The following is a 22,056-nucleotide window of genomic DNA, read 5'->3' on the forward strand; positions in this document are numbered from 1 at the left end:
ATTTTAAAGCGAGCTTTAGTCCTGAGCTACTCGGTGATGTTTACGATGGACGGGTACTTCGAACGGCTGATGGCCACTGACAGTGCTGCACAGTGACTGATTTTAACAAGTGTGAATAGCATGCATAAAACAAATAGCCCGGATAAATTTGCCTAATCGTGCCGGCTATTGAGAAGATTGTAGAAAGACATTGTAGACATTGACACTTTCTTCTCAACGACTGCTCAGTAGTACATAAAAAAAAAAAAATCAAATTTGGTAAGTTTCTACTTTCTGTCAAAGTTGATCCTGCGACATAAGACATAGGATTATGCGCTTTTTGGGTATTATTTGAGCCATCAAGAATACAGGAGCCAGCTCTTGGAGAATGACAACTTATCGGGACATATCGCCTCTTATTGGTGCTGTAAACCCAAGGGAGACTTTACAAACACAAGAACTTGATGTAAGAATATTGGCAGCGAGCGATGGTGCCCAGTATGATGATAGCAACATACAACCTGTCAGCATTCCGGAAAGTCATGTACAGCTTGATGTGTGTTTCGATGACGATGATGAGTGCCTTAATCCTGATCCAGAGGTACGGGACAGACATGATTCCTGGGAGCTTACATCGACAGATAGCATAGGGCATGGTGACAACGCCCTACAATCTTTGGAAGAGTACCAACAGTTCGCAGGTCTACGTGAGTAATTTCTAGCCTTCAACATAACTGTGCGAGTAATTGCGTGTTTTTCAGCGTAGCAGTGTGTGCATTTTGTAATCTACAAATCTCTATATTGATAGCAAAACTTATAGCAAAGAACTCCTTGATTTCTCTGCCACCCATAGTTGCCCTTTCCTCCATCCCCCTCCCACAAGTTGCAGTTCTGAAAGTTTTATTACTTAAAACGTCTTTGTGTACATCAAGTATACTTTCGTCCTTTATTGTGGCTTCTAGATTGTTCATAATGTTGACTCGATAGTATACATATTATTCCACCTTATAGTAATGCAAGTTTATAATTTAATAGTTGTTTCTAATCATGCACTTTTTTTTATCCCTTTCTGCAAGATTTTATTAAAATCTTTAAGTATATTCAAAGAAAAAAATGTAGTTTACTTTTGCCATACCCACCACCTTTTTTGCCTCCTGATGATAATATTTTTTTATGATGTTAGAGCAGTGGTTCTTAACCTTGTTTGAGGTACCGAACCCACAAGTTTCATATGCACATTGACTGAACCCTTCTTTAGTGTCATCACGAATTGCGGGTGTGTCTTGACCTCCGTGGCGGAGGCTCCACCAAACCCCTGAGGCCGACTCACCAAACCCCTAGGGTTCGATCAAACCCTGGTGAAGAACAACTGTGTTAGAGGGAACACCATTTTACTAATGAATGCACTTGATTACTATTATCTGAATATGTGTAAATACATAGAATGTATGTGTGGGTGTGATGGAGGTTAGTATGGAGACAGAAAAGAAACAGAAAACAGTTGTTGAATAACTATCCTGATTGTATGTATAATTTGTTGATTATCTCAGTGACCATTGTAATCACTTTTATATAACTTAAAGTTGACTTGCTGAAGTTGCAGACTTCAACATGCAAAACTAAACAGCTTATATCAACTATCTGATGTAATATTTATTTGAGAAGTGTTTGAATTATTCAGTTAAACATGTAACTATCATTACATCAATACAAAGTGCACAGCTGAAAATAGTTTGACGTTGGGGGTTGGGTGAGTTGGAGAGTGGTTAGAGCACTATTGTCTGAACTAAGAGGTGCATTGGTTTCATACAGGTGTGGCACAGTAAATTTCCCCAAGTAGACCCAGTTATAAGGAATAGGTACGTGTTTCTATAAAGGTTTGGAAAAGGTAAAGCAGTGAGGGAGAGGACATGGTAAAAACCCTCAAATAAGGCTGGCTCTTAGAAAGGTGTAGTCTCTAATTCTTCACTCTCCAACATTCTGAAGGAATTAGGGGACAACATTTACCTTTCTTTTAAAAAAAAAGGAATTTTAGCTTGATAGCAAAAAAAAAATTGGTGGGTTGTTTCAAATCATGTTGTCATAAAAAATAAACTGCAAAGAAGGCAATTGTAGAGTAAATACGTGTTGCATACTCAACACTCTGTCAATAACTACACCGTTATTTTTTTATGCATGCTAATTGTTAAAATAATTGTAAAAATTTCCCAGACCAGTCTTTTGTTAATTTTCATGCATCCCATGACCTTTGGCAGACACTAAGGAGAAAGTGTGACTGACATGTCAGTTGAGAGAGGGGAAAGAAGATGGAAGAGATCATAACATGGGTGCTCATAAATGATCCAGTCAAAAAAGCCACTCCCCCATTAATGATGGCCCATGCTATGATATCTTTAACTGCTTGCTCAGCTACTTCCTTTTTTTCAACATAGTTTGTCTCCCAGCAGCCTATGGAAAGGTCAGGCCATCCCATCAAATAGCTTTGTGCCAAGGGATGATTTATGATCAGAAAATTTTAGGTTGGGGCAATGAAGATAAAGGCAAGGGAGGCAAGTAGTTGAACTGGAGAGAGTGACATTGTTTATTTGGAAGAGTAGCCAGAGACTATTTGTCAGACATCTAGCATTGAATCATTTGTTATAAAAATTCTCAGCTGTGCTTTTGCCTGCAGCTGACACTGTCAAGGTAGACTGCTACCAGAAAACTCATATATATACACGTATCTAACATGTTTTGAATTTAAGAGTTGGGGAAAAAGTATGCACCACTAGGCTTTACCTAATCAAAAATTAACCACATTAGTCTTTAATTTTAATGCTGAAGCATGTATGTGCGTGGAATCGGCCTTGATGGTAAAATTAAACAGTACTGTAAATTTCGGATTCATAGCCGCAAGTTTTTTCCTAGCTTTAAACCCAGATGTAGCTTGTTTTCAGACTTTTCCGATTTGGATTAATTTTTCGATAAACTCCATTTTGAAATGTTACCTGCTCAAATTTTTAAGTCAAAGCCAATTGAAGCATTCAGATCACTTGTTCAAGCATGTCCTCAACCCTCATCATGCCGAAAATGAGACAAAATGCCCATGATGCAGCTTTCAAAGTGATCAACCGTGCCACTTGAAAAAGTTGTATATATTTGTGGCGTATTCGTGAATAAAGTGGAGATTTATTTTTTTTAATTTAGTGGATGTGCTTATATAAAGGTGTGCTTAATAGACAGAAATTTATGGTTAAAAAACATATCTCTTTGATGAAGATTTGATGGTTTGATAATTTTATATATATTTTTTTTTTCAACAGGATTTTAAATCTACATTAGAAATGACAGTAAAGTAGTGGCTTACATGTACATTTTTTTAGTTTTGGTTTTTTTTTTCAGAAGAGACATCTCTGATACAAGCTGTGGTTTTTCTAGAAGATGCCTTCAAGGTAAACATTCTAAAACTATACATATATGCCTCAACACCTTTTTTAATATTTAATAATAATTTACGTACATTTGTTTTTAAATTTTGTAAGTAAATTAGCAGCAAAAATTCTGCTAATGAAAGTACCACAGTCAAAATGCTCGTTCATTTGTTCATAACAGATAAGAACAGTATCCAAACCTTGATATAATATCGACTAACAGCAACAACATTGATTGTTGTATGGCCTGCTAAATAAGAAAAGAAACCGAAAGCGATTGAAAAAAGTCTTAATAAATTTCGATCTCAAAAACCAAAATCTTTTGAGTTGAATAGTTTTAGATTTGGTTGTACTGCTGCTTTCACTTTCATATCTACTGTAATCTTTTTCGTATTGAATTGTATCAAAAGTGCATTGAATTTCATACACATGAGGAAGATGATGATCACATGGTAGTGATCAGCTTTTACATTCTAGTTTCACAAAGTTAAACCACCTGGTATAGCTAGCTAATTTCACAAATATGTATATTAGCTAAATATGGGGATATACAATTAGAGCAATTGTTTTTTTATATATGTATATTTTGTTTGTTCCCATATACTGGTGCACAGATGCTTATTTTTCAATTTATTAGTAGTCCGGAGAGTTTTCTAAATGCATATTTAATAAATGCCAGAAAGAAATGATCAAGCATTGAGAACCTGTTTAAAGTTTGCTTCTGAAGAGAATAGAAATGGCTATGTGTGTTTGAGAGGTTTAATTCTTAAAGCTTCTTACACCACTACATCCTCTAGTACAGAATACTGTATTCAGTTCCAGGTAAGTTTATTAAAGGGAAATCACTTTTCACAATTTGCTAAACTATGTTATTTTCAGTATCGATCTATTAATCACAAAGTGGATGAAATCTGCCTACGTTTGTATCGTCAGTATCATTCAACTGCAGTACAAGTGTAAGTAAAAATTAAATAATATTGTATCCACCTTTTACCAGGCAGAGAGCTTTGATTACAATTATCATGGACTTTGTAAATATTTTCAGCGTCCATTGTGCAAGATACTGTGGGCTTAGCATATATTCTTGTATAACATTTATCTGCCTGCTTGAAACCCTTCATTGACAAAGAAGATAACGCAATTAATAATCTGTTATGCAGATCCATTATGCAGAAAGTATCAGATGTAAAAGTTGATAAATTTTAGATCAGTTTTAATATAAACCATGAACGTATATTGATGGACTGATATCTGTATGCTGATACTCACTCTTGGCCTCTTGCGAAGTGCTCTGCTGTTAGTCTCGGCGAGCCGTAAGAAAGAATGTGAATAAACCGGAAGCTATGTCGTCTAATGCCTCATTTTAGCAGTTAACTGGAAAAAATCGTCTGTCAGCAGTCCAGGGATATTAGTTTGTGTGTAAACTAAGATAGTGGATAGCAAAGTGGCTAGCACATATGCATCTAAACCAAGAGGCACACCAGTTTGATACAAACTTCTAAGTGAACTAAGTTTTTGAGAATAGGTACCTGACTCCAAAGAGGATTGGGGAAGGTATGGCAGTGAGAGAGAGGAGATTTGGCATGCCCCTCATATAAAGCTGGCCCCAAGAAAAGTGAGATCTCTAAACTCCTCATTTCCCAGTGACCTTAAAAAAGTTTAGGAGATAGCCTTTTAACTCTTAAGGAAGAAAGAGGAACAATAAATGATAGAAAATTTTGACTCTGGTTTTAGATTCTTCCCTAAGAGTTTAATAACTGTGGCCAGTTACAGTTCATTGCTCAAACATTTTTTTTTCTTTTCAGCTTTCGTGTGGCAGTTATTTTTACACTTCATATTCTGGCTTTCTTTGAATATCCGTCCTCCTTGAGCTTGAGCTCTGATGTACGGTTGAGACAAGAAAGAGTTGATGTTCCTTGCTGGCTGACTTCAACCATAGAACTGCTGTGCTTGTTGCTGCTGTTAGCTGACAATGTCACTAGGGTGAATGTTATTTTGTTGCTAGGTGAACTTATTGACATGTATGTTGCTTTAAGGATGAGGATGATTTGCTCACAAATTATGTCTTCCACTATGTCTTAGGTTTAATATAATTTACAAATTTGAAAAAAAATTCTAGGACAAACAAACCATGACAATACTCTGTAATCATCCAGTCCCTGGAAATTAAATGTTATTGTAAAGTCAGTAAAACACACATTTTCCCTCTCATTCATTTAGAAGTATACCCATCAAATAATCTCCCCGTTTCTCAGTTTGTCTTTCTCTCTGTTTCTCTCTCTCTCACAAACACACACATGCATGCAAACACATACAAAGTGGAAGACACCACAATGTAGTCTAACACGGATATAAATAGTCATCCCGATGAGTCTCAGAAGAAATAGAACAGCTGGGATTCAAAGAATTTTATCAACATCACAGTGTCATCTCAGATTGCCACACTTGCTACTTTTTACCCCCAATGGCCATTCAACTCTTGAGCATGAAGTGCTGGAAGGGAAGGGGTAGCGCATTAATGAATAACTGAAGTACTTTTGGTGGATGGGTGTGTACAACTTCTCATACAATTACAAAGAGCTTGTAAGAAGAAGAAGAAGAAGAAGAAGAAGAAGGAGTTTTGTAACGCGCAAAATCCGAATCCTGGAGAAACGCTCAATGCGCCGAAAAATTGTACATAAAAGTAACTCAGTTTATAAATAAAGCAAAAAAAAACAAAAGTTCTGCAGCTTATATTGTTATAGAATCAGTTAAAATCCCTGCAAATATTAATGAATATGATACTTTTCCAATTTTTTTTTTAGAAAGTAATATGCTGATACAAGGTTTTATATCTTAGCAAGCGAAACTTACCAGATATTATGTAAAGTTCATAAATTTTATTATTATAAATAGTGACAGGACTCTGTTGTATGAATAGAAAGTTATAAACTATTTAGGTATAATATTTCAAAGACTTGGTGTTTTGATGTCCACAGTTCTTTTTGCTGGGTAGGCGAAACTTCTTTAAGCTCAAATGGGACATGGCCAGTATCATCATTGTTGTCATCTCCATTATTGACTGGATGGTTTCTGTTGGTATGGGTTGTGCAGAGGTAATAAAACCTGCTTTATTTATTTATGTATGACCTGTTCCAGTTCTGTCTGCACTGGCTAGTTAAAGAATTTAGCTAATGTCCTGTTATTGTCAGAAGGTAATCTGTCCTTACAACCTGAAACCAAAAATAGTTTTAAGTTTATTTATGTAAATTATTCAGTAAGTTACTGCCACATTTTTGTATCATTATTCTATGTTTTAGTTTTGGCTGGTCTAATACAGTTCACACCAAAAAGACTGCAAAAGGAAAACTGTAAACAATCTAAACAGAAAACATTATCTAGTTTAATGTGCAGCATTCAGACTATTACTTAGGAACAGAAACTATAGTTATGACTGTCTCGCTGTTGTTTATCAATATTTATGTCAATTCACATCCTATAAGTTATGGTGGAACGCTTCGATAAATGGAGTAGTGATATGTGGAGGCTATTATAGCTTCTAACCTTCATGCATATGTTGTTTGAGAGAGGTTTCTTTTCAGCCTGTAAGGTTTAGGAGAATTTTGCGTCCATTTTTCATCCTGCAAAACTCATCTCTAATGAAGAAGATTGTAAACTGTCTGCGGATGACAATGCCAGAGGTTTTCAGGTGTGTAACAGAAACAAATAAGAATCCATGCCAATGCAGGTATAACTGAGAAAGAATTTTAGATAAAATTTCAACATTTTTATGAAACATCTATTTGACTGTAGATCATGATTGGCAATTTCAGAACATCTATGGACACCAGCCAAAATGAATCTTAAAAATTATCATTTCAGATTCAAACAATATGTGGCCTGTTCTATACAACATTTAATCTAATGATGGTGTTTAAGCTGTTTCAAGCTATATCAAACTGCAGCGATCATGACAAAATGGGCAGTTGGCAAATGTATCTTTGTGATGCACCTGTATGTCTTGACAGTGTTCTCATTATGCTTGCTATGCACCTGTACATCTTTACTCTGCTGGGCATGCTTCTGTTTCCTACCCCTCCGGTAAGTTGCACGAAAATTTTTTTGACATCTGTGCTGTTTCATAATGCACGCGATGGTCAGGGTTTTTTTTTCCAATTGCTGTAAAAGAAAATGACCATCACTTGTATTATGCAACACAGCAGCACATGACTGTTCTGTCTTACATACATAATTTACTTTTGTGGCTGGAATTATTATAGTTCTTTTTATTTGGATAATGTGCTTGCCTTTTTTTTTTTTGAAATGTACATTTTACCAGTAAACAAGTCGAATTCATATCCACTGAAATTATTCTCATAAATTAAGTCAAATCATTTCTTTTGTTCATGAAGTGCGTACCTTCAAACATCAGCATTCACAAAAATATTTCAGAACCATTAAATAAAGTCATAAACCTGGCTTAACGTATGTTCCAAACTTTGCTGTTAAGGTCGTTCATCAGTCATATTGCATTGCACTTAGTAAACTGTGTTAAACTTAACAGTATTGGTTTTGATACAAGTTGTTTGCTTATTATTGAAAGAATGAGAATATAGCTGGCTTATGTTTGTTCTGTATGAGCAGCAAAGGCCACAAAGTGCAAACAGTACAAATACAGTTCCAGATAATGCAACCATGGGTGTGATATCTGTAAGTATCACTTATCCAGAGGGTGAACATCTTCTAGACAGGAAATATAAATGTGCCAAGCCATGATGCATGCTATACTTGTTCAGTTTCATCTTAAAGAATGTGATTTTGTTTTCACAAAGAAACACTTTCCTGTATTAGAATGAACAAATGCTGTACCTTGATTTGCCTAACCATAAAATCAATGTAAAATGCAAGTACAATCCATGTAAAATCTGTGTCAAAAATAAGATAATTGATTTTCTTTCTCTTCAGCCTGTTAGCAGATGTAAGTTTAAAAACAAAACAAAGCAGTTTAAATATATATATTCCTATGGATTAGAATAAGATCAGAGAAGTAGAATTCATTTTTAAATTGGTAACATGAGGAAGTAATTTTGTAACTATTTTAACAAAGAAAATACTTCTACAATAAAATAGAATAGCATATTGGCTGTGTTAATGGAGAAAGAAAACAGCAATATAAGAGAATGTATCCTGTAGCAGGACAACAGGAATGAAGGCAGAAAGTACTTTGGCACACTTCTGGATTCTTTCATGAGTCTGCTGGTGCTGCTGACCACAGCCAACAACCCAGATGGTGAATTTTATTTTTATTTTTTTTATAGATATTTTATCCATAGTGTTCATGTGTTGCTGTGACAGAAGATCTTCATGAGCAAAACAGTTAAATGCAGCATCCTAGATTTAGTATGTTAACTGTATAGAGTCCATTTTCTTTTTAAGGTTTAGATTAATTGCTTTGATTGCATTTGAAAGATAGTGGTATGAGATAATAAACTGCAAAGCTTAAAATGGCTGTCTTCTTTACATTTTCCTTTGTCTATATACTACTTCATGTCAAACCAGTTTGACTGTAACTAATAAAGCTTCTAAACTTGAATTTAACTTCAAGAGATAGTGGTATTAAAAAGAAACTATGTAATTATATTGTTTATTTGTTGTATTGAACTGTGACTGCTTTGTATTTTGCTGTTTAGTTACGATGCCTGCTTACAGCCATAACAGACTTTCTTCCTTGTTCTTCATCGTCTTTCTTATCATTGGTAAGTTTTTGTTTTTTAGCTGAATGCACAACAAAGTTTTGGTTTCTGTTTAAACTGCAGTTGATTAGTTTTTGCAGTTTTATAGTGGGTATGTGTCTATCACTGCATGTTTGTTAATTCACAGAAGGGATAATATATTGCATTATAGTTTTAAAATATGCAGAAATGATTTTATACTAAAAGAAACCTAAATAACATCAAACGTGGTGTGTGGGTTCTCTGGATGATTTTTGTGTTTATCATCACAGTTTGAAATAAATGGCAGCTATGTTTCATCAGTAAAAATAGCAAATTTACAGTATTTAATAACAAGGAATAATAAATATTAGCATTCAGTTAATGAAAGAAAACAGTATGGCTAGATGAGTGTTCTTTTTGACTTTTCAGGATTATATTGTTTCATGAATATGCTGACTGCTGTTATTTACAACCAGTTCCGGGGATATTTTCTGGTAAGTTAAAACAAAAATTTTGCAATTATGTGTTACAATTCTGGTTGATTCAAAGTAAAATGCAAGATAAATGACCATGTGATACGAAAAGATCTGCAAGTTAAAAGAATACGGATGATTAGCAATGTGAGTGGAAACTAAAAGACGGCAAAATTCACATGAAAGTAGAGGTATCACAAATGTGATCTGTTATGTAATTATAGTATATCCAAGGTTAAGCACTATATGAGATAAAACTTTCCAGTAATTATGTAGTATAACTATGTACATATATATTGTTATTAACTAGTACAATTTTTAACAAATGTTTTTTTTTGAAGAATTCAATGCAAAGCAGCTTAAACCGAAGACGCCTTGGAGTGAGGGCAGCATTTGAAGTTTTAAGACGAAAGAGGGGAAACCTGCACCCTGATAACAGAATTGAAGTCAGGTGAATTTCAGATTAGTTTATATTTGTGTATGAATTATACCATGTAGATGACGAAATGAATTGCAAATATAAAGTCCTAATGGAAGCTAGATGAATTAACTTAAAAATTTTCCTTGTTCTGGTCTGTGATTGATTTGTCAGTTTCAGGAAGTGTAAAGCTGAGGCAAAATTTTCTTGAAAAAAATTTATAACTGAAAAAAAAAATTAGATTCAGTATGTTTTATTACTTGCAAGACTGCATGGTGTGTATACATGTTAGCATGAGTAGGCTTTGTGCAAAAGGTGCAGATAGATGAATTTTATGACAGTAACATGGTTTTCTAATATGTTGCCAGGACTGAGGTAGGAAAACAGGTTGTAAAAGCTGTGGTGGAGAAAATATTTGTGCCTGTCTACATCAGACATGCTTTGCTGGAGGTGAGTCATAACAGGTTAATTGCCTTTAAAGCTTGGCACTGTGCCACATCTCTTTCCCCCGACCTCACATTTTCCATTAACAAACTCCATGAAGAATGCCTGCAAACTTTATGTCACTTCTTTTATGTGTCCCTAATTTACCACTCAAGCATTTGCAGATAGTCAAAGCCAGGGAGAGTAACACATACATACATTATAAATCTTCTCTTTAACCCACATCATAGATCCTATCGGCTATCGTCAATTATGAAAATAAAATTCTTTCAAGATCTGTCTCTTCAATAGGTAGTCACACTCCATATATATATAGTTGATACAGTTTTTCAACAGTTCTGCATATTTAACTTCTTGCCTCAAATGAGGGCCTTCTAGCTCAACGTCACAATGTTTTGACAGTATTATTGGTCGATAACCCAATTCTATTTGTATGTGAACATCCGTAAACGGGAAATAAGTTCCTTCTATCAACGTGAAGAATAAAAGTTGACTCCACTCACTTTTAATGATATGAACAAATCACGATGTCCATGCTTGTGTTCCCAAAATGTAGGAAGATACTTTGAGCTCATATAGGCGCACTAGGTCGCCAATCATGCATGTATCCAGGAATAGAATATTTATACCTCTAGGTGAGGCAGCACAAACAAAACAAGGCCCATAGGTACAGACACCTCCTGCATCTAATTTGGTCTCTTGTTATTCCTTACACCCTTCACTTCTGACCATTGCAAAAAAACTGCCTTTCTCCAACTGCTTGGTCAGCAATTCACCCTTGCTCATTCCCTTCCGCATTGCTTCTGTGAACACAGTACTCACTTCATCTGGACATTCAGTAATTCTTTCTAACATTGCACACTCTAAATTCATAAAATGCATCAGCATCACTATGGTTAAGTTTTCCATGTATGGACTGGTCGATCCATGACAGTGAGCTACATTCAAAAGGGATTATGGGAGAGAGCTTCTTTTAGAAATTTATTTACCAGAGTTATTTTTCACATTCCACATAGATACATTTACACACACATTCTCTCCATCTTTATAAACAAGTGTATGCATTGTTTTGTTTTGTTTTGTGTCCTTTTTAATTTCAGGAGCTTGATAAATACCCTGAAAGTTCATTCTGTGCTAAAGATTTCCAGCAGCTGTTTACTCTGTTAGACATGGAGAAAAAGCCTGCCCGGGTAAGTATTTAACTCCTGACATTATAAGGAATGTTGAAAAAGTACCCACAGAGAATTTGTTGGTGAATTTGATGCAATAAATATTTACGCAATACCCAGAAAAGGTAGAACCAGAATAATGTAGGTTATATGCAACAGCTTATAACAAAATTTTGCTGAAATGACTCGCAGTGTGAAAATGATTGTGACAGAGAGGGGATGAACTACAGTACTTTCATACTTGAGGAGATTTTATTTTTTTAATCAAGAATTGCTTTTAGAAGAACTTGGCAATATGTAATAAAAAAGCTTACTTACTGTTTGTTGAGTTTCATTTCTTTTTACAGATTTTTTCCATTATTACTTGGTAAAAGATATCCATCAAAATTGCAATGTTAATACATTGTATTACTTTAGGCTTTTAGACTCATGTGTAAAATAGCACATGGCTCTCAAATATCCATTTTGTAATGGAAATCAGTGTGGTTCAATAGTCCAGAAAAGTTAGAAGTTTCAGTGAAGACGGTAAGCAGAATCCTGTACAATCAAAAGGACAAAGTAAGATGGCAAAATGAAGAACAGGACACAGTGGATGAAGATGTTTGTTGGAAGAAACAATGCTGCACAACTATTGAAGAACAATACAGACCAGAGGCAAATGTAACAAACATCACAAATCAGTAGGAGGCACCAAAATTTGATGTGTCCATGGACGAGACACAATGACAGAGAGCTATCCCCTCTAGCCTGGTAGGTGAAGGGACATCACTCTTCAGCTTAGGGGCAACAGTTCCTGAACTCGTTCAAGATGTCATATTGTGCATATTATTAATGTTCTTCTTCACAGAAACATTTTGACTGAGTCAAATCATGTACAGCAGAGGTTTAAAATGGTTTATCCTTTCAGCTGTTGCTGTTTGCTAAAATTTGTAATATTACTTTTTGTGGCAGGAGGTGGAGGTCAGGTGGTTTGTAAATCCCTTATTGTGGAGACTCCAACGAATATTTGTCCACAGGATGTTTGCCTACTTTGGCATCTTTGTTGCCTTTTTGAATGTCATCGTCATCTCTGTAAGTCGCTGGGGCTTACCCTTTTAAAAAAATATATAATTTCTTACAATTGTTATGATTTTATATAGTGACAATTTACCTTGCATGAAGTTTTTTTGCTTGTTTTATCATGCTTGTTATTTCACACCCATTAGAATACCTCTTCCACGATCGTGTGTGTGAGAGAGAGAAAGAGAGGGAAAGGAGGGATATTGTGAGAGTATAAGTTGTGCCTTGTTCATTGATTGATTTATTTCATCATTTAGACTTGTGTGGATTCTAGGCTTTCTCTTCACTTTAGTAATTTTTTTAATACATTTTCTTGCTTCAGGTGGAACTTGCAACCCAGTATGATCAGTCTTTTTATGACTCTCACTCTGACCTTCGTGTAAGTATTACAACTTAGTGGGTATGTCAGTGCTGTATGTCTTTATATTCTGTTATATCTTAAATAATAGTAATGATCAAGCCAGAAATCAGATTATCTTTCTCTCCTGCTCTATGTTTATCACCCTAATGATTATAAAATTTTAATTTTCCTAACTTTTTCTTTAACAGGAGCTAAATGGATTTGTTTTTAGAGACAGCTTATGCCATTGATTCTAACTAGTCCATACACCAGAAACTTATATTTTACAAAGAGTGAAAAAGATAATGGAGCAACTAAATGCAAAGAGGTCAAAGTAACTGATACAATATTTTTCATGGAAGGAAAACTAACATTTCATATGTATAAAAAGGCAAATGAATTTCCTTTTTTGTTATTTGCCTGTTTGTCCAAAAATACTTTGATCCTGGGTAAAAAGAACTAAAACATATTCTTTTGAATGCAGGCATTTAATTTTAGCTTTGCAATCTATTATTTGGTGGAACAAGTCCTGAAAATCTGGGCCATGGGCTGGCGGCGCTATGTCTTTGACAAAGGAAACGTTTTTGATGGTGTCATCACTCTCGCCCTTGTGGTCAGTAAATGTTTTTTGATGGGAAGTGGGAAAGTTTCAAAAGGTGTCTAGATATATTTATTGTGCATATAATGCTCCAGATGGGAGATATCTACTGTGTGCATAGCTGCAGAGGAGATTATAAAACTCTAAGCTTTCCTGTAGTGATGGACAACTTGTTTATGAAGTCAGTATAAACATTGATCTCGAGGGTTCTTTCACAAGCGAAAAGTTTTTTGGAGGATCATTTTTTGAAAAAAGTTTGTTTTTGATGTGATTTTAATCAGTATTTATAGGGATTGAAAATGAGTTATTATTTACTACATGCTTCGCATCAAGATTGTCTTTAGGGATAAGTTCCCTTGAAGCATGCAGAAGCTAATGCTCTTGAAATAACTACATACATTACAGCAGGAGAATTCTTTTTAATATAATTCTCAATTGATTTAAGAAGTTGACTTATAATTCTTTGTATCCTAATCAGGGTGGAGAGATGTTCTCAGCTATCACATTTGGAGTGCCATTTTTTGAAAAGTATGTATTATTTTTTTCTTTTCTTTTGGATTTCCCTTGACACTTTGCACAGGATGACAATATTAATAAGATACCGATCTGAATGTGAAGTGTATAGCCATTTTTTACTTATTTTTCTGTATGTTTTTTCCACTTTTTTCCAGACATGAAGTGTCTAGCATAAATACTTTGTGGAATGTTCTTCGCATTATCAACATACTGATCATGGTTAGGCTTCTCAGAATCATCCCACATCTCAAGGTTTGATTGATTCCTCTCTGTGTGCCTGTGTATATATATATATGTATATCTTTGTACATTTCATTACCTTTTTACTTGTATTTTACCACAAAGAGCATCAGTCTTATTGTTGAATTGTTATACTGATATTTTTTTCAGTCCATGAGAATTATCAGTTCTGTTCTCCTGGATCTGGTCAGAAATATGAAGTCTTTTGCTGGAGTGTTAATTGTGAGTTCTTATCTTTTTGGAGTGTAAGATAAGCTGCTATTATTTTATTTCAGTGTATGCTGTTTAAAGGGTTATCTCTTTTATTTGTTTCTTTAAATATTCAACTATTTTAAAATATTTTATAATTATCTGTTCAATATTTATTACCTGACTAGCTACAGCTATGCAGTGCATGATTTGCTCAAATATATTTTTGCTACTGAGCTTATATTTACGGTTTCATCTGCTATGTGAAAGATATATGCAAGAGCTACATAAAGCAAACTTTGCTGCTAGTTTTCATTGGTTATCAGTCTTTTACTTCATAGTCATATTATGCTTGACATTATTTATGACCACTTTTGTTTCAGCTTGCTTGTGAGGGTTTAATTTTCAGTGTGGCTTGCTATAATTGTCATATACTACATTAAATTTATGTTAAATAGTTACATGTACTATGTTAAAGTTATGGGTAGCACAGTTTGTTTTATAATCATATAGGTTGTCTAATGAAAATCTCATTCATTAAACATAAAGCCTAAGGTAGAATATGATGATATTTTGATTGTTTTGTAATATGGGCAATATTTTACACTGTCTAATGAATTCTATGACTGTGATGCACAGAAAGTTAATATATTATTATGAAATTCTATTATTTCTTAGGATTTTTTTTTAACACACGCATGCGGTGATTAATTTTACAGGTGATCTACTATGCTTTTGCTATTCTTGGGATGGAAATTTTTAGTGATAAAATCACTGTGGACAAGATCACAAACACAAGGTCTGATTGCTGAGTTTGAAGTGTATTTTCTTTTGTGAATGTTTTAACGCCTACAATAACAGGTAGAAATTATGCTTTAGATCAGTGGTTCTTAACCTTTTTTGAGGTACCGAACCCACAAGCTTCATATGCACATTCACCGAACCCTTCTTTAGTTTCATATGCACATTTACCGAACCCTTCTTTAGTGTCATCACTAATTGCGGCTATGTCTTGACCTCCGTGGCGAAGGCTCCGCCGAACCCTTGAGACCGACTCACCGAACCCCAAGGGTTCAATCGAACCCAGGTTAAGAACCACTGCTTTAGATGTATAGTTATTACATTTTTGGTGGACTAGAATTTTTAAAAAAAAAACACTTCTTCTTGGAGAGGTATCTGTATTGTCAAAGAGTGGCAGGATCATTTTAACAGTGTAGAAAGACAAGTTTACATTGTTTGTGCACACAGTTGATGGGATTTAAAAGCATTCTTTTTTATAGGTATATAATACTGCGCATAAAGCTTTTAATAAATGTGTTATGTACTTTTGTAATGTTACTTTTTTTTTTTATAGTGATCAAAAACTATCACGCTCTGTTGAGTCAAGCAGGTCAAACAGCATTAAACATTCTAAATGCCAAGCTGTTATTTAGGGCAAGAGCAAAGTTTTTTTCCTAGTGATTTTCTTTAAATTGCACAGCTAACAATGGATCCTTCCACGCCATAGTTCCTCTCATTTGTTTTTTTATTTTTTCATCTTTGCTTCCCATGTTATGCAACCAGGCGCTTGAGCTTACAGCCATTTTGATGCCAGAAACATAACTTCTGTTTCCATGATCTATTGATAATTTATTATGATTGTTGATGTACCTGATCTCTGGTCTTATAGTCATGAATTAAGGACTCTATACCTTATTCTTGATTTCTGTGTGTTATCTACTTTTCTCATAAGCCCTTTTGTCAAACATGTTCTTCTAATCAGTCTGTCACTTCCCTGCATTAAGCAATCGATTTTTTAATCAGTGTACTCAATCAGCACTTTTCAGTCAATATTTTGCTTTTGCTTTCTGTCTTCAGCAATGTGACATATGCATGCGGTACCTACAGACAGCTGATGTACTGGGCCAACAACTTTGATGACTTTGCTGTAAGATTAAGTGCCATGAGATAAAATTTACCTTTTACTATTCAAGTGGGTTCCCTACCCCACATTTACACAAGAAAGTTATACAATTCTATCTTCCTTGCATGTTCTCTTTGAGCGATGACATGGATGTACCTCCTTCTCTGTTTCTGTAGCCTCTCTTTAACTTGCTTGCACTGATGCTGGTTGGTTATTTACTCACACTTCTCCAATGTGTAACTCAGTAGTCAACATAATAAATCAGTATTTTTAATGGTTATTGCATTTTATTGGATTATGCTGTTCTTGTGTTATTTATAGATGGGGTTACTTCTTGTCAGTCCCTTTGTTCTGGTTATTTAGAAGTTTGATTGATTTTGACTAGGCTGCCATTGTGGTTCTGTGGCATATTATGGTGGTCAATAACTGGAATGTATTTCTGGAGGCATTCGGAGAAGCCACCTCACCGTGAGTAAACTTGTGTTCCTCATCAGCAGATTTTATGTCTAATGAGTGAGCACAGATTGTGGAAAGGGCAGTCACATGTCAGACATTTGTCTTTCCTTTTTATAAGTTTCATACAGTTAAATCAAGGCACTTTTCAATGGACGTACACAAATAGGGAAATGCATGCAAAACAGACCATTTATTTCATTGTGATCTTCATAGAGCATGAAAGAGCTGGACTAGGTTTTTTTTTATGAATTCTGCATGTGTCACATGTATTTTTGTCTACAGATGGTCGTATCTGTTCTTCGTGGCATGGTGGCTTATTTCAGTCATCATTGTTTTAAATCTCTTCACAGCTCTGATAATGGAGGTAAATTCTTTCTTTTAACATTCTCTACAATATGATTAATTATTAAGCCACATAATATTCTCGTAGCCATTTACACAATGTTGTGGTAAATTCTACTTGTACATTACCCCACTCATGATGTAAGGAAGTAATATCTCACTAATGGTGACTGTATGGTCAGAATGATGAATTAGAAGGTATTATATTTTCACTGTGATAATGAAATATTTCATTTGACTTTTTTTTTCTTTTGATAGAACTTTATAATGAAGTGGGACCGAAGCCAGCAAATACGAAATACAAATGGGGATTTTGACCAACCAATGGTTCTCAACTCTGTACATGATATGTTCAGGTCTACATCAAGAATTTCCTTGTCCTTTTTGCTTTGGGGGACTTTTATCTGTTGAAATAGCGTGGAGGGCACCTTAATGCGAGTGAATGAACAAGTAAAGGAGTGAGTAAAGAAAAGTTAAATTAGTGAACAAGAGTAACTGGGTGAACAAAACAGCAAATGAGCAAGGGGAGCAAGTGAGTGCAGAAACAAGTGGATTAGTGAATATAGAAATGAGTAAGAGCAAGGTGTTTAAATTTCATCTGCATATTTTTAGAGCCATTGTGTGTCGATGTTGTTATAATTATGAGAGGAAGATTTTTAAAATCCAGATTGAACTGCTTGTACTTTCAGAGGCCTTCTGGAGGAGCCAGCTGAAAATGATCTTTTGAGGCAGCTGTCTGATCACCAATATCTAGTGTTAGAGAGGTGACAAGACACTTCCAGCCAATCAAAGCTATGAGGGATCGAGCTGTCCAATAAGAAGTATTGATCTGACTACCATTAGATCAGTGAATGACAGTAATTCTGATCAGTCACAAATTTGAGGACAAAACTTATGGGTTAGGGCAGTAGTTACCAGAATCTGAAATTGACCAACAAATCGTCGAGCTCACTTGTTCTACAATGATCAAGTACTGCACAAGCTGACGACCTTGATATTATAAGGAATAATATTGGTAACACTATGACCATAACTCTTGTTATCTCCACAATGCTTTAAAATACTGTTTGTTACCTATGCATCAAGGAAACTATTTTGCTGAGCATTTTAAGATCCTCAAGATCAGTGGCATACGCACTCCATACAGCCAGTGTTTAACCAGATGATTTGGAAAAATTTGTGTTTCTGCTATTTGTCATTTACTACAGGAAATATTGTCTAACTTTTGTCACTTTGCTCAGTTTAGACTATACCCATTGTAGACAAATAATATATTTTTTATTTACACAATTATCAGTTCAAATTGATCACTGTAAGTTTCTGGTTTATTTTTTTGTTAAAAAAAAACTGACAAAAGGAAAAAAGTCTCAAAATTCTGACAGAACTTGAATCTGTGTGAGTGATATGAAAATATTGAGAGAACACCCCCTGATGTGTGCTTTTCAATATCATATTGCATACAATATTACATACAATATTGCATGAAGTTATATTTGAGAGCTTAGTTGTTTAGATTATGGGTGTGTAAATGGATATTTTAATGCATCTTTGAATTATTTTATTTCAAGTTCAAGCACAAAAACCAGCAATAAGCTATGTGAAGATGAAATGTAAACAGTTTAAATATCCTTTTCTTAAAATTGTATAGGCGTTTTAGCCAATCATCGGAGATATCTTTGGATATTTGGAAACAAATTTGTTTTCACAGTGTATTTATGTAAGCCACACACATATGGTGTATAAATTGCACTTCTATAACCACATCTTGCTGACATGAAAACCATTGTACTTCACAGCTATTGCACCATCTACTATGCATGAAATACAAGAATCAGATTTTTTAAGAACATGGACAACTTCAAAAGAACTGTTACCAGACAAATATTATTAACACATTAAAAAGCCTATAAAAAAGCAAGAAAAATGATTTGTTTAATCTTCCCTTTTATTTGTAAGCCTTTACTGGCCATTTCCAACATAAAATGTTACCATAATTATGTCCATGTGAGCCCACAGTTTTCTTGAAGTAATGACAGTGTTTTCTCGGTTCAAAAATAAGTAACATTATGGCAGAGTTTTAAATAACATTATTTGCTAAAAGGATTTTAGTTTTTCCTGACTTAATTAAAATTTGGTTTGAAATTCTGGTACCAGACAAAGTATATGAGTTTTAGTAATAATACTTATAAAAATAATAAGAATAATAATAAAAAATCTAGATGTTTAAAGCAGATATTCTTAAATATCCATTTCTGGCTGGGAGGTATTTTATTTTTATTTTTTGGTAAGGTTAATCTGCATACATTTTAGTTTGATAGTAAGAAGTAGTTAAATGTGTGTATCAAAATATCTACAGAGAGAGAAAAAAGCTTATACATTTTGCTTGGTGCTATAATCCATCCTCTTTTGAAGAAGAGATTTTATACTATCACCACCTAGGGCTATAAAGCAAGGGTCAGTCACTGCAACCTGGAGAAGGAAAGTCATCTTGTTTCCAAAGTTATAATGTGATGTCCACACCTGGCAGATGCTGTTTTACCCTTGAAGCCATAGTTACAAAGCAGTGGCAAAGTTGTCCTAAAAGGTTGTTCTAAAAGGTGTAAAGAAACATAAAGGGGTGTCCACAGGGTCTAAACACTTTCTAACCAGAAACAAGATGCTACCCTTTGGTTCCTAGTTTTGCCCTGGGGAAACAACTTACTCTTGCTTTATAACTACAGCCCCAGTTGTGTTTGCTGTCAGTGCCACATGTGATCTTGTGATCATAGCTACTTCTACTATGAATGGATTCTTTGATCTTTTGTGCAGTATTTTGGTCCACATAAAATTCATGTCTTTTACAGAAGAATAGTATTTTTTTATTTCCAGAATTTTCTGACAGGAATATTTTGCTAAGTGTACCGAGTTAATGTTTGGAAAACTAGCAAGACTTCTGTGAAATATATCTTACTCTGTGTGATGATAGTTGACAGTTTGAATTAAGACAGGTGATGGGACCATTGTACTTGCCATTGTAAGGGGCCTCAAGGTCACAGTTGTCAGATATGCAGAACAAAATCATGAGGTTAGTAACATTTAATCTCATGCTTATGTGACAGATTCATACTTGCCTTTCTGTATGTGCACATACATGTACTTCTGTGTGTGTGTGAGAGAGAGATTCATAGTTTCCCTCTGTAAAATTTCTGGTTTATTTGTTATCAGTGGAGTAATATGTAGGGAATCTTTCACTCTTTAAAAAAAATCAATGATTTGCTAGATAATTTATAATTGCTATGGCAAAGATAAATGGGAAGCACCTTACAAAAGATTTAATATTATTATTTAAATATTTCATTATTTATGGACAAAAGATTTAATGGTGGTTTTGTATAGTTTCAAAATATTTATTATAAATTATTGTGTTGCTCAGATTTTATAAAATGTTATTTGGTTTGTTATATGATGCAATGGTTTTGATACACCTTGTATACTGATGTTAAGGAAATCTGTTAGTGCTTGTTGGTGGTGAGACCTTGGTCACTAGAGGATGTATTTTTGTAAGATAACTGTCATGGATGAGAAAAAAATTGGTTTAAACTATTTTTCCTGTGAAGCACAGAAGCAAATCGTTTTGTGTATTTAGTGAAATAAAACTTTGTGAGCATTAAGGTGCTTATTTATTTATTAACATTTACATTTGCAGCAGGCAAACACATGTACACATGTTAAAGGACAGATAAGCAGCATGTAAACACCAAGGCCCATCTTTCTCTTTCTGTCTATTTTTCCCTCCTATGCTCTGTTTCCACCCGTTGGATGGTAATTGTCGGTCTTGTCTTCTCATCACACAAGCTCATTCAACAATGTCTCCAGTTACTGAACTAAGACTACTGTTAAATGTCACATTACCCATCACTTTTAATTTTATATAGAATGTGGAGGTTAATGGGGGTCAACTTGTTAGTTATGATACATTTGCCATTGAGTCAGGTTTCTAATCACATTTGTATTAAGGACTATGTTTCATGGTTTCTTTTACATAATTTAAACTTGTTTTGCTTTGATGTTTTCAATTAATAGAAGGAAAGAGATAGGAAGAAAAGACCAAAGCAAGAGAGAGAGAGATATTCAAATATGTATAAATTCCTTGAGGACATAAACTAGAGAGCAAAACAGAAGATAAAAAGCAGAGTGGAAGGTACTTGCTGCAATACTGATTATAATTATCAACAACAACAACAGCTAGCTCTCACTCATTATGGATACTTTGATACTACCATCAATATATTTAATATTGTCTGTCATGTGCTGAGTGAAAAGCCAGTACTGTCTAGGTAATTCTTGGCCACTCTCATTTCTTCTTACCTATACTTTACCCTTTTGATAGTTACTGCAAATCCTAGTAATATTTAAAAAAAATGCCCTGTTCTGTTTGTGGTTTGCTTTTTTACTTGTGGTAAGGTCTTTGTTGGGTCTGGTTATTTGGCTGACCAGAATAGAGACATATCGATCTGGACAAGAAAGTAATGTTACCAAGGTAACTTTTGTTTAATTTTTTTTTTTAGAAACAAAAAATTGTTTTCCAAAACAAAGGTAAGGCATTTCCCAATCTAAAAAAACTAGATCAGTGCTTCATTTTTCCAACCAGCCTAAAAAGAAAATTTTATTTCCCAAAATAAAGGAATTTCCCAGTTTCTGAAAAATAGGACTGCTACAAGGTTAATCACAGATTTAGGACACTCTTTGTGCAGCCATGTGTGTCCAGAGCCACACCAGCTGGATGGAATAAATACACAAAAGGGCGCTCTATTGATCGCAATGCTCAAAAGTATGAGTAGGCTTTTT

General features: G+C 34.5%; 1 protein-coding gene across 2 annotated transcripts; it reads left to right on the forward strand.

Annotated features, from left to right (window-relative positions):
• Positions 1 to 25: 25 nt before the first annotated feature.
• On the forward strand, positions 26 to 20,879 carry LOC112565867 (two pore calcium channel protein 2-like). Of its 2 annotated transcripts, none has more exons than XM_025241716.1 (26): positions 26 to 686; positions 3,361 to 3,410; positions 4,269 to 4,345; positions 5,195 to 5,372; positions 6,368 to 6,484; positions 6,971 to 7,077; positions 7,397 to 7,469; positions 8,013 to 8,078; positions 8,565 to 8,658; positions 9,059 to 9,124; positions 9,512 to 9,576; positions 9,897 to 10,006; positions 10,342 to 10,423; positions 11,518 to 11,607; positions 12,538 to 12,657; positions 12,968 to 13,024; positions 13,470 to 13,598; positions 14,062 to 14,111; positions 14,255 to 14,351; positions 14,490 to 14,561; positions 15,248 to 15,327; positions 16,386 to 16,455; positions 16,817 to 16,899; positions 17,170 to 17,251; positions 17,488 to 17,585; positions 17,919 to 20,879. In XM_025241716.1, the coding sequence occupies exons 1-26, from the start codon at positions 368 to 370 to the stop codon at positions 17,995 to 17,997; spliced, it is 2,511 nt and encodes an 836-aa protein (XP_025097501.1). In that variant the 5' UTR covers positions 26 to 367; the 3' UTR covers positions 17,998 to 20,879. The 2 variants fall into 2 exon arrangements, with proteins under 2 accessions (XP_025097501.1, XP_025097500.1); XM_025241715.1 differs by having other exon boundaries at positions 27 to 686; positions 8,562 to 8,658.
• The last annotated feature ends 1,177 nt before the right edge of the window (positions 20,880 to 22,056 follow it).

This window comes from Pomacea canaliculata, linkage group LG6 (genome assembly GCF_003073045.1).
Source record: "Pomacea canaliculata isolate SZHN2017 linkage group LG6, ASM307304v1, whole genome shotgun sequence".
Lineage (NCBI taxonomy): Eukaryota > Metazoa > Mollusca > Gastropoda > Architaenioglossa > Ampullariidae > Pomacea > Pomacea canaliculata.